This window comes from Cervus canadensis, chromosome 21 (assembly GCF_019320065.1).
Source record: "Cervus canadensis isolate Bull #8, Minnesota chromosome 21, ASM1932006v1, whole genome shotgun sequence".
Lineage (NCBI taxonomy): Eukaryota > Metazoa > Chordata > Mammalia > Artiodactyla > Cervidae > Cervus > Cervus canadensis.
This window is the reverse complement of record NC_057406.1, coordinates 17,258,274-17,271,860: the sequence shown is the minus strand read 5'-3', so window position 1 is coordinate 17,271,860 and position 13,587 is coordinate 17,258,274. Positions and strand designations below refer to the sequence as shown.

Sequence of the window (13,587 nt, the reverse complement as noted above, 5' to 3'; positions counted from 1 at the left end):
CAGTGATAGACATTCAAACATGGGTACAGAGTTGAACTGAAAGTGAAAAATGTCCATGGGATTCAAGAGGTTAGAGGCCTAAGAGCCAGAGAAGTTTAGAAGGTCATCCTGAGATTTCTGGGGATAGAATTCTGGCCAGTTTTCTCTGAGCCAATATTCAAGTCACTGAGGATGGGAACATCATGTGGGCTGGATCTGAGTGCAGGCATTAGGTCACAATTGGGTAACCTAACTGAGAAAGAAGTTGTTTACAGATAAGTTTGGAAATGACGAAAGCTCATAGAGTCATAGGAGAGGCAGGGAATGATCCTAGCCACCTTTCTTAAAAACCTAAGGTTTATGAACACACCTGAGAGAAAGTGAAGTCTCAGTGGGATTATGCAAGACAACTGAGTTAGTTGATTACTTCATCCTAGGCATGAGATTCCTAGCAAATGTGAAGGAGCGATGATAATTTAATGTATTGTAACCCTATCTATTTGCTGACTGCATATTCCTTTCCTCTTTGGATTTCTGAGATAAGAAGCCAACAAGCTACGAAAAAAGAGAGTGAGAGGAAGAGAGCAGAGAGCAAGCAAGCCATATATATTTTAGAGAACTCTAAATTGCAAAAGCCTCAATGGGAACGTAACATAGATTTGGAAACCAAACACTTGTTCAATGAGATTTTAGCACCGTTCATCCCCTGTGCTTCTCCCATTTACCACCTAATGCTGCTACACTTTCCCAATTCCCCCAATGCAGAAAAGAAGAAACGATCTTAAGAGCTACAAATAGATAGAAAGGACACTCCAAAAGGGAGAACTTCTGTAGGGAGTGAGGTGTGGTGAGTGGTGTGTTAAACAAGGAGTGGATGGAGTATGAGAGAGAGACCAAAGAAAAGACTCATGATCATGATTTCATCCTTCATGGACCATATCTGGACAGAAAAAATGTAATCCAATGGGAAAAAAAACCCCTGCAAATCATAAAGAACAATTTTTAAAAAATATTGTAAAGTAATTAGCCTCCAACTAATAAAAATTTAAAAATTAAAAAATTAAATTAAAAAAATTAAAAAATAATTTGCCTAGTTTCTGAGTGTGCTCATGATTATTTACGTACATGGTGGAATTTGTCCTGGTAAAGGACTCTGATTGCATAAGTATGTGAACTTTGAAGCCTCAGAAAGAATGATGTAAAAGAATAAAAATCTACTGTAGAGAGCAAGAGAGAACAGAAAAGACACCACAGAAATTAAAGAATTGAAGGATTAGCTTGACCACTGATATAGGAATGAATGATGAGAGTGAGGATGATCTGCTTACTTTTTATTATTTATCCATTTCCATCTTCCCAGAGAGGCCCAGATTAGGACCCCTAGTTTCCTCTGGCTGGGAATTTGGTCACAGGCTACACATTCTAATTAAAGCATTTTTATTTAACTGCTTGTTTTTGTTGCTCAGTCACTCAGTCGTGTCCAACTCTTTGTGACCCTATGGCCTGCAGCACTCCAGGCTTCCCTGTCCTTCACTATCTCCCTGAGTTTACTCAAACTCATGTCCATTGAGTCAGTGATGCCTTCCAACCATCTCATCCTCTGTCGTCCCCTTCTTCTCCAGTCTTCAATCTTTCCCAGCCTCAGGGTCTTTTCCAATGAGTCATTTCTTCTTATCATGTGGCCAAAGTGTTGGAGCTTCAGCTTCAGCATACATCCTTACAATGAGTTATTCAGGGTTGAGATTTCCTTTAGGATTGACTGATTTGATCTCCTTGCTGTCCAAGGGACTCTCCAGAGTCTTCTCCAGTACCACAGTTCAAAAGCATCAATTCTTCAGTGCTCAGCCTTTTTTATAATCCTGCTCTCACTTCCATACATAACTACTCGGAAAAAACATAGCTTTGACTATATGGACCTTTGTCACAAAGTAATGTCTCTGCTTTTTAATATGCTGTCTAGGTTTGTCATAGCTTTTCTTCCAAGGAGCAAGCGTCTTTTAATTTCATGACTGCAGTCACAGTCTGCAGTGTTTCTGGAGCCCAAGGAAATAAAGTCTGTTGCTGTTTCCATTGTTTCCCCATCTCTTTGCCATGAAGTGATGGCAATGATGCAATGATGTTAGTTTTTTGAATGTGGACTTTCAAGCCAGCTTTTTCACTCTTCTCTTTCACTTTCATCAAGAGGCTCTCCTCTGTTCCTCTTTACTTTCTGCCTTTAGGGTGGTGTCACCTGCATATCTCAAGTTATTGATATCCTAATTTTAATTTTATGAGATTAAATATTTAGAAAGAACAAGAAAAAAGTATTTCTTGTAATATGTTTTATATACTCTGACACATGTGAAATATTCAAATATATGCTGAATAATCAATAAAGTCTTATACATATCAAGATAGAGAATTCTGAGATATAGTATATCTTTTTTATTTTCTACTTGATTTTAAAATTTATATGGAAGAATATGTGCATGAAAATTCCAAGAAAATTATTAAATAGAAGGCCGATGTGAGTAAATATATTAAATATAGTAAAGACATATCCTTGTCTGGTCTCTTGCTGTGTAGGACACATCCTGTGTCCTTAGGCAAACATAGCATCCTCCATACCACACCTGGCCCCTCAGTGCTGCTCAGAGAACCTCACAGTTACCTTCATCAGCTCCCATTGCCATTCTCCTTCCTCCCAGCTACTATAAAACCTTTTCCACCTTCTTCAAAAATTTTATGTGTCCATTAACTCCAAATAAGCCCCCAAACGCAATTCTCTTATATCATTGAAGTCATCAAATATAAACTATATAATCTCTTAACATAAAACACAGAAATTCAAGTTTTATTACCTCCACCTTTGACTTGTCAGTGCATGGCTAAGTGTTCCTCCAAAGTATGCATTTATACAGATATTCTAAAGGAAAAATTGGAGAGACTTTTCTAGTAACAATGGAAGAATATGTGACTCAGAGCATTTCATCAACAATTCTCTACCATCAAAGAACTATAAACATTTATGTCTAAATTTGCAAAGGAAATTTGAAATCTGGCACAAACCCATAAGAATCTCTGATCTGTTAAGTGATAACCCCTGTAGGGGTACCCTCTATATATGTAAAATATGTCCTCCTATAGTAGGAGTAGCCTCCACTCATACTAACCTAGTGCAAAATAATGTCTCACACTCTTTGTATAGAAACAACTCCACCCAGGAAAGTACATCCTCATTTTTGTCCCTCCCTCTCATAGCCTTCCTGTGCAAAGGGAGTGTGTATGTGGCTGTTAGCAAATGTTTCACTCTTACAAAACATGAATTATGAAAAAAAAAACCATGAGGATTTATTTTAACTGGAAGAATAAATAAAGCTATTTTAGTGTCAGGTAAGACCACTGGAGAAGAAAAGAATAGCAGAGACTTGTAAGAGGAAAGCATATGAAGCTCCTAGCTCATAGCTACAGTGCACTCAGGGAGGATGGGTAGTTGTCTCAGTCCACTCTAGCCCACCCGTCCCCTATTGTCCCTCTGATCAGACACCAGCTTTCTTGGAACTTTCCATTCTCCCAGCTGGTGAGCAATGAACTGACTATACCTGAACAGATGACTCCTGCATCCTTGCTATGATCGCAGTAGTGCTTCCCCCAGCCTTTGGAAGGGCACCTCCACACGTGGGACTCCTTTCCTGTGCACTTCACGTTGTCCAGCCAAATGGGTCCTGATCCCGCCCCAAAGTAAGAGGAGACAGGGGCATCGAGGGCTTCTCCACAGCCCACCTGTCTGCACACCACGCGGGCATCTTCCAGGTCCCAGCCACCATCACAGATGGTGCCCCAGGAGCCCTGGTCAAGGATCTCCACTCTCCCGGCGCAAGGACCGCCCCCGTCCACCAGGCGGAGCTGTCTGCTACCTGAGGAGAGAGAAATAGGACACACGGGGCGTTGACTTGGAGAATGAGAAGGCTCTTCTGTCCTGTGGGACCCTCACCTGAGCAGTAGGAGGCGCTCTCCTCTGAGGCTGCAGACCCTGCTGGTTCTGATATGGAGTCTTTCCACTGGTGCAGAAGGCAATGGCAACTCACTCCAGTACTCTCGCCTGGACAATGCCATGGACGGAGGAGCCTGGTAGGATGCAGTCCATGGGGTCGCTAAGAGTCGGACACGACTGAAGCGACTTAACAGCAGCAGCAGCATTGCACTGGGGCAGCAGCTGGGTCTGGTTTCTTATATCAGCGGCAAGAGAATTAATAAGGTTGAAAAGTAGGAGGGAAAAACCAAACAGGAAATAGTAAACTAAAAACACCCTAGAGAGTAGTCTGAGACAGAAGGTGTTACAAGGTCATATCAGAGGTAACATTCTGGTCTGTAAAGTTCTGCAGAGCAAATGAGAAGGATTGACAGGAAACGTTGGTCTCTATTCCCGCATCACTTAAATGAGTTCAGAGTCACAGGAATGAGCTGGCAGCTGGATGGATTCCTTACAAACCACACACACTTTGATGCCATTGACCTGAGAGTTAAAGGGGTTAATTAAAGGGAGTGGCTTCATCAGAAGCTTCAGGTAGCAGTCATGAATCCTCTATCATTAGAATCCTTCTCCTTGGTACAGTCATTCAGAACTGAAAAACAAATGGATTCTGTGATGTTTTGGTTTACCCCAGAATATTTCATTTACAGTTCTAAGCTTCAGACTTCAGATCTGGATACTTAGTTGCAAAAAAATGTGATCTCTTTGAGTAGATTGAACAACTTTGCGTTAGAGATGATGTCAGGTAACAGTGACACTGGCCGGATTCCACTGGGAATCAGAGAATGTTCCTTCCCCTGCCAAAAAAACACAATCCTTCCTTGGACTTTGTGTCAAGAATCTCTGTTCTTCAAATTTTGGAGTTGTGTGATCTTGAGGGGGAAATATTGTATATGTGTGCTTAGTCACTTCAGTCATGTCCAACTCTTTAAGACCCTATGAACTGTACCTCACCAGGCTTCTCTGTCCATGGAGTTCTCCAGGCAAGAACAGTGGAGTGGTTGCCATGCCCTTCTCCAGGGGATCATCCTGACCCAGCGATCTAACCAGTGTCTCCTGTATCTCCTGCATTGCAAGTGGATTCTTTATCGCTGAGCCACCAGCGAAGCCCTTCTAGTTGTATCACAGAGCAGAAATGGGCTATATTCCTGCTCTGAAAGCCCTTGAACAAATAACATTAACAGACTCAATGTATTCTTCTTTCCTTTAATACATAAAAGTGATGTAAATGAAGGTTAAATAATGTCTATCAGTGCTGCCCTTTAAGTAAATAATGAAGTAGAGAACTAAATCTAAAATTTTCCACTTCTGTGAAGAATGGAGTTCACAGCAGGCCAATGTGTCTTGCTGGGTCTTGCTGGATACAACTTAGAAAACTGGAAAATGTTTTTTAAGCAACAGTACATGTATTCAACATTTGTTAACACAACATGGACTAAATATGCTAAAATTCTAGAGTGGAGATTATTTCAATGTTAGTCAAGGATCCATAGCTTCTTTCTCTCTGTGGGAGTTTGTCGATTCATTGCATAATTTAATGATTCAGAATCTGGGCTTGGGCAAGCAGAGAACTACTCTTGTGACAGGAAGTCAGCATAACTTGGGAGTTACCTGGTGCTGAAGTGACAAAATTAGAGTCTTGAGAGCCTCTCTCAGACAGCAGGTTTTCTCCTCAAATATCCGCCCAGTATGTAAGCTGTGACGGGCAGGAACTATATAAAAAGACTATATAAAGAGAGAGTTGGAACTATATAAAAAGATTTGGGAAGCAGAGTCTTTTTCATTATTTGGGTACTTAGCTACAAAGGAATCTAGGCCCTGAACTGAAATCTCTGAAAGTCCCTGTCATAGGGACAGAGAAATCAAAGGTGGACTGAGTGCTACTGAAACTTCAACCCACACTTGTTACAGCTCAGTTTTAGGTTATATTTAGCTGTTTGAATGATACACACCCCTCCCCCATACCTGCCTTGGAAAACAAATGGTAAATCCTTTCAGGTGTTAGAAAATGTATCAGGAGTATCTTACTTTTTCATATACAATTTATAGCATTCAATAAAAAATGACATGACATTTGACAAGTTAGGATAACATGACAAATGACCAAAGTGAAAAAAGGTAAGAGAATGAAGAGACACCTATGATAGAAATGCTGGACTTAGCAGATAAGGATTTTAACTACAATCAATATATTTAGGGGAAAAGAGAGAAGAAGAGAATAAACAGGTAGAAAGATGAAAAATAACAAATAATCATAAATAAATAAAAATATCTAAGGAACCATTGCCAACCTAAAATAAAGTATCTAGGTTTAAAATGTGAATAATTAAGTGAAAAGAATTTTAGATAGAACTCAGAAGATAGTGATTTAGAGGAGTCCTAAAGATGAGAGATGAGAAAGAGAAGAAAGAGGAGGAGGAGAGGGAGAAGAGATACAGAGACAGAGAGACAGAACTGCAAAAGTAATATCTGAAGATATAACAATAGAGAATTAAAAAAAATAAACGGAGGAGTATGAAAACCCCCACTCCTAGTAAAGCTGCTGAAAATTCAAAGGGAAAAGGAAAATCTGGAATAATAACATATTTATTTACTACTAAAGGAGGAAAAAAAGGAGACAAAAAGGAACATAAAGCAGGTGGATTAATTAAAAACAAATGGCAGATACCAGCACATCAATATCACTAATTGCATTTACAGTAAATGGATTAAGATAAAACAAAATTGACACAAATGTTACTTGCAAAATGCCCACCTTATATTATCAAAGCAAAGAATGCTTGAAAGGAAAATGATGGGAAAAATGTACCAACTGTAACAAAACTGGAGTAGCTATATCAATGTCCAGGAAAGCAGACTTTAAGTCAAGATACACTAACTGAATTAAAGAGGGAATTTTCAAGATTATAATGAGATGCGCCCTTAATAAAGATATTTTAGACAACAAAATTCAAGAAAGGTAACAGAGCATAACTTTGAAATATACTTGACAGAGTGAAAAGAAGAAATAGACAAAATCACAATCAAAATGGGGGATTATTACCATATCTTTTTCAATAGCATGCAGACCAAACATACAAAAAACAGAGAAGAATACCTCAGATGTACAACAACATAATCAGCGCGTTTAACTAAGTGACATATAGAGCAGTGCACCCACCAATGCAAGAGTTTACATTATTATAAATGCACTAGGAACAGTTATCAAAATGACCATAGAATAGGACAAAATCTTTCACTCTGAATTCATACAGAGTATTTGTTCTGACCACAGTGGAATAAAATTAAGAATTAAATAGAAATATTGTTAGCCACCTCTATTTGGGGAAATTCAGCAAGATCCTTACAAAAACCACCTGAGTCTGGGAATAAACTTAAAACTTACAAAATATTGTGAAATAATGATAATAAAGATATGATAATAATGGTAATAAACACAAAATAATGATATGATAATAAATTCTTCTAATGAAACTCAAGTAGTGCCTAAGGGAAATTTATACCCTAGATTTAGAGAAGAGGAAAGACTGAAAGTGAAAAAAAGTAACCTTCCAATTAAGAAACTAGATGAGAGAGTCTAAAGGATGTCGAATGTTGGGGGTAATTTAAAAAGGAACAAAAATTAATGGAAAAGAAGGTAAGCATAAGATAGAAAATATAGAAGAAAACCCTTTAAATGTGGCTCATTGAAGCTTGACTAACACTGAGCAATACTTAAGAAGAGCAGAGAGAAAATGAACTTAACAATACCAAGAATGAAAAGGGACATCACTATAAATCAAACAGATTTTTGGTAATAGTTCTGTGCTGTTGTTTGTTTTTTGTCTGTGCTGTTGCTCATGGGATCAGAGTTCCCGGTCAGGGATTGAACCTGGACCCATGACAGTGAAAGCCCAGAGATTTAACCCCTGGATTACATAGTTTTATTAATACAATTTATACATTTCATGTGGATAAGTACACATAAAGTGTCAATTTCTCCACAGCCTTGCCAACACTTATGTGTCTTTTAAAAAAAAAAGCAAAAACAGTCATTCTGACATGTGTAAGATGATATCTCTTTGTGGTTTTAATTTACATTTCCCTGATAATTGACAATGTCAAGCGTTTTTTCATATACCTATTGCCATTTGTATGTCTTTGTTAGAGAACTGTCTATTCAAGCCCTTGATCAATTTTTTAATTGAGTTATTAGGTTTTAAGTTTGTTGGGTTTTTTTTCTCTTAAGTTGTGGGAGTTCCTTATGATTTTTGGAAATTAATACCTTATATAATTTGTGCTAGCTTGCTTTTTCACTCTGTTGATCTTTCATTTGGTTTGTGGAAGCTTTTAAGTTTGATATATTCCCACTTGTCTATTTTTGCTTTGTTGCCTGTACTTTTGATGTCATATCCATGAACTCATGAAACAATGTGCTTTTATTTTGTTATGGAGCTAAGATATCACACGTCTAAAAAATATTCCTATCTGGTGATCATGTTACACAATCACACATAGTAAAATAAATTCAGATAAATAAATAAATTTTTAATTAGGTTTTGAATATACTTCAGTGGAACTATAAAATTCTTTGCAGAAAATAAACCTTGATTCAATGTTATTTAGAGATAAAGAATGGAGTTTGAAACATTGCATTAAAGGCACAAGTCAAAAAAGTAAAACATTACAGATTTGATCACATAACCCCCCCATACACATATACAAACTTAAAAATATATGGAAAATATGGGGAAAATGTTACAAAAATATTTAAGAAACACAGTAAATGATGTTTGTTTATAAAGTGTTCCTATGAATAAATAAGGAATTTTGAAACATTCTAGTAAAAAATATTGTCATGAAAGATATCTTAAGACAGTAATATAGGAAAGAAGATAGTATTTTTGTATACAGTGTTTGTGATAGTCGCTCAGTCACGTCCAGCTCTTTGTGACCCCATGGAATTCTCCAGGTGAAAATACTGGAGTGGGTAGCCATTCCCTTCTCCAGGGGATCTTCCCAACCCAGGGATCAAACCGAGGTCTCCCACACTGCAGGCAGGTTCTTTACCAGCTAAGTCACAAGGGAAGCCCAAGAATACTGTTGTGAGCACTCTATCCTTCTCCAGCGGATTTTCCAGACTCAGGAATCAAACCAGGGTCTCCTGCATGGCAGGCGGATTCTTTACCAGTTGACCTACCAGGGAAGCTGTTCAGTTTAGGTTAGTTCAGTTGCTCAGTTGTGTCTGACTCTTTGCGACCCATGAATCACAGCATGCCAGGCCTCCCTGTCCGTCACCAACTTCCGGAGTTCACCCATGTGGACAAAAAAATATGATGCATTCTCTTACATCAAGACTATGAAGAAAATAATACTCTCTTTTAAAAGTAAGTATTTATTTGGTTGGGCTGGGTCTTAGTTGCAGCATGCAAATTCTTACTTGTGGGATCATAAGACAGAAAAAAATTGTAACTGCATGTGGAAATGGATATTACTGTATGTGTGGTGATGATTTACCAATATGTACAAATACATAAACACTATGTTGTACACTTAGAACTAATATAACGTTATGAGAATTACATCTTAATTAAAAATGTTAACAAACAAGGTTGGAATATGTGGATTAAATTAGTATTTTCATACCTGGGTCAGGATGATACCCTGGAGAACGGAATGGCAACCCATTCCAGTATTCTTGCCTAGAGAATTCCACAGACAGAGGAACCTGGCAGGCTATAGTCCATGTAGTCTCAAAGAGTCAGAAACGACTTAGCAACTAACATTTTCATTTAATGTCATTTTGTGGACCCTAATTAAACTCATCACTTAGATTTTAAAATACAAAATCTCACTGCATCCTACAGGGTTGGGACAGACACACAGAAACAGACAGTAAGTCACCTTCACACGAGATGTAGGCTTCCTCCTTTGGAGAGCATGAAGTGTAATTCCAAGGGTCAGAAGGACACTGCCAGAGAGAGGTGTCAGTTTTCCGACAGTGGATTCCATCCACCCACCGGGGTCTAGAACCTTCTCTAAGAGCAAGAGAAGAGTTGAGGGTTCCACTGTCCCCACAGCCACGCTGTCTGCAGATCACGGACACAGTGATATCTTCCATGGGGTTGCGGCAGACACTGCCCCAGGTCCCGTTGTAGAAAACTTCCAGCCACCCAGCACACTGCTGGTCCTCGCTCACCATCCTGAGGGCCAGGAACTCTAAGGTTGAAAGGGGAGGAGACAGGACACAGTGAAAACTTTGCAGGATGTTCTAGGTTTTCCTTTCTTCTAGAAATGGTGAACATTCATCTCTGACCTTGTTCAAGAGATACCCACTAGATGACAAGACTGACATCGCCTCCCTTTTAACTGACTTTGTCCATTTGTGTCTATCTTTCTATTTCTACCACAATGGTGTAGTGGATATGAATTGAGAGGAAGACCAAACTGTGTGGGCACTATTCAGGGAGGGGCAGCTGAATGCTGCTTCCTGACAATATTTTTGAAGAGTATGTTAAAGGGATGTGATGTGGATATTAGGGAGATAGGGATAATAATTAATCTAAAAATGTCCATATCCCAATCTCTGTAGCCTGTGACTATGTTGCTGTACCTGACAAGAGGGATTTACAGATGTGAATAAGGTAAGGACCTCGGGATGGTGAGTTTAAGCTAGAATATTGTATTAACAATGTGAGCTGATTCCTGCCACATCCTTAGACCCACTGTCTTAAACGTGCAATACTTTTATTAGCTCTGGTTAGAGAGAGAGAGATGTGACTTAGGATAATGGTTGGAGGCCTGCAGCATTGCTGGTCTGACAATGGATGAAGGGTCCTGTGAAGGAAGGGATGTAGGTGGTTTCAAGAAGTTTGAAATGGCAAGAAACAGATTCTCCCCTAGAGCCACAAAAGTGATGCTGCCCTGCTGAAGCCTTGATGCCAGCCCAGTGAGATCCCTGCTGGATATCTAAGCTTGAGAAGAGTAAGGAAATAAATATATGTTATTTAAACCACTAATTGGTAAATTGTTAGGGAAGCAAACGGAAACTAGTACCGTGGGTTTAAAATTTTTGTATGTAACTGGAGAGAGAGCCCTGCTTTCAAGAAAAACTGTAAGAAACGGCTCTGCCAGGAAACACTACTGAGAAGAAAGGACCGGATCTTCAGCTGTTGCAGGAGGAAGTGAAAGCACCTCGTCTTCACGTCTGCTGGAAAGACAGGCTCCATGGGAGGAAGCCTCCTTCTCTGGTCCTTTCAGCATCTCTCCCTCAGAGCTCAGACCCCGTCCTCCAGGGCCCCACCCCTCCCCCAGCCTGTGGACAGTGTGCAGCGCAGACCTGAGCAGATGACTCCCGCGTCCTGCTTGTGTCTGCAGTCATGCCGACCCCAGCCTCGGGAAGGGCACCTCCACACGTAAGACTCCTTTCCTGTGCAATTCAGGTCGTCCAGCCAGATGGGCCCTGATCCCGCCCCGAAGTGAGCTGACCCCGTGGCATTGAGAGCTTCTCCACAGCCCAGCTGCCTGCACACCACGCGGGCATCGTCCAGGTCCCAGCCGTCATCACAGATGGTGCCCCAGGAGCCCTGGTCAAGGATCTCCACTCTGCCGGCGCAGGGACCGCCCCCGTCCGCCAGGCGGAGCTGTCTGCTGTCTGAGGAGAGAGAAATGGGACAATGGCGCGGTGATCCCAGGGGTTGAGAAGGGTCTTTTGTCTTGTGGGACCCTCACCTGAGCAATAAGGGGCACTCTCCACTGAGGCCGCAGAGCCGGCTGGTTCTGACATAGAGTGGTTGCACAGAGGCAGCACCTGGGTCTGGTTTCCTAAAGAAACAACAATGATCAGAAGTCTGGAAGGGTTGAAGAACAGGAAACTGAATTAAGGGAAATAATGACCTCGTGATGGAGCCTAAGATGAAAGCAGTGACCCAGCAGTAAAGTTACCATGCTCTTAGTGTTCACCTTCTCCCTGGAGAGTACCACAATTTCTGTTTTAGCGCCAGTGTTCTTGTAAGAATGAGTTAAGTAAGTTGTTGTATTCCTAAATTTATCCCTGTGCTGTGATTAGCTGCTCAGGCATGTCCGGCTCTCTGCAACACCTTGGATTATAGCCCACTAGTCTCCTCTAACCATAGGATTTTTCAGTCAAGAATACTGGAGTGCGTTTCCATGCCCTCCTCCAGGGGATCTTCCCAAACCAGGGATCAAACCCAGGTCTTCCACACCGCAGGCAGATTCTTTATCTCAGCCACAGGGAAGCTGAAATCTGTCCCTCAGTAAAAGCAAAATAACATTCTTTCTGAAAGAGTTCTACAATTTCTTCAATGTCTATCTTTAAAACAAGCACTTGAATAAAATAGATCTCATTAAAAACGGAAAGGAAAGAGGAGACATTAGAAAGAATTCCCAGGGTTTTCAGCTGCTAGAATCACCTGACAGAGAATATAAATAGCCACAGTTAAAGTGCTTATGGAATTAATTGACAAAATGTGTATCTTTGTAGAGAAATGATAACAAAAACCAAATACTTCTAGAGCTGAAAAACTTGTTAGCTGCAATTAAGAACTAAAGAATAAGTGTGGCCACACATTAGCTCAGCATAAAGTAGAAACATCAAAATGCAAAATCAGAGGATATTCTTCAATTTAGAAATTCAGGCCACATAGCAAGAGTTCTGGTTATGTTGTTGTATAGCAGTTTTTCCAAAAATCCTTGGTTCAGTTCAGTTCAGTTGCTCAGTCATGTCCAACTCTTTGTGACCCAATTAACTGAAGCTTGCTAGGCTTCCCTGTTCATCACCAACTCCTGGAGTTTGCTCAAACTCATGTCCAACAAGTCGGTGATGGATGAGACGGACCATCTCATCCTCTGTGATCCCCTTCTTCTCTCACCCTCAATCTTTCCTAGTATCTTTTCCAATGAGTCAGTTCTTGGCATCAGGCGGCCAGAGTACTGGAGCTTCAGCTTCAGTACCAGTCCTTCCAATGAATATTCAGGACTGATTTCCATTAGAATCCACTGGTTTGATCTCCTTGCATTCCAGGAGACTCTCAAGAGTCTTCTCCAACACAACAGTTCAAAAGCATCAAATCTTCAGAGCTCAGCTTCCTTTATGGTCCAACTCTTACATCCATATGTAACTACTGGAAAAATCACAGCTTTGACCAGATGGACCTTTGTCAGCAAAGTAATGTCTCTCTTTTTTAATATGTTGTCTAGATTGGTCATAGCTTTTCTTCCAAGGAGCAAGCATCATTTAATTTCATGGCTGCAGTCACCATCTGCAGTGATTTTGGAGCCCAAGAAAATAAAGTCTCTCACTCTTTCCATTGTTTCCCCATCTATTTGCCATGAAGTGATGGGACCAGATGCCATGATCTTAGTTTTCTGAATGTTGGATTTTAAGCCAGCGTTTTCACTCTCCTCTTTCACTTTCATCAAGAGGCTCTTCACTTCCTGTTAGCTTTCTGCCATCAGGGTGGTATCATCCGCATATTTGAGGTTATTGATATTTCTCCTGACAAACTTGATTCCAGCTTGTGCTGCATCCAGCCCAGCATTTTGCATGATGTACTCTGCATATAAGTTAAATAAGCAGAGTGACAAAATACAGCCTT

The 13,587-nt window shown here is 40.3% G+C and overlaps 2 protein-coding genes across 2 annotated transcripts in view; one reads left to right on the top strand and one right to left on the bottom strand.

The window, feature by feature from the left end:
- Nucleotides 1-13,587, top strand: part of LOC122423345 (antigen WC1.1-like) — a 246,079-nt gene that overhangs the window by 102,417 nt on the left and 130,075 nt on the right. The gene's annotated exons all lie outside the window — the stretch shown is intronic.
- Nucleotides 1-13,587, bottom strand: part of LOC122423343 (antigen WC1.1-like) — a 55,334-nt gene that overhangs the window by 23,130 nt on the left and 18,617 nt on the right. The window contains 4 exon segments of the mRNA XM_043440298.1: nucleotides 3,561-3,875; nucleotides 9,875-10,189; nucleotides 11,310-11,624; nucleotides 11,702-11,794. Coding sequence (XP_043296233.1) covers nucleotides 3,561-3,875; nucleotides 9,875-10,189; nucleotides 11,310-11,624; nucleotides 11,702-11,794 — 1,038 coding nt within the window.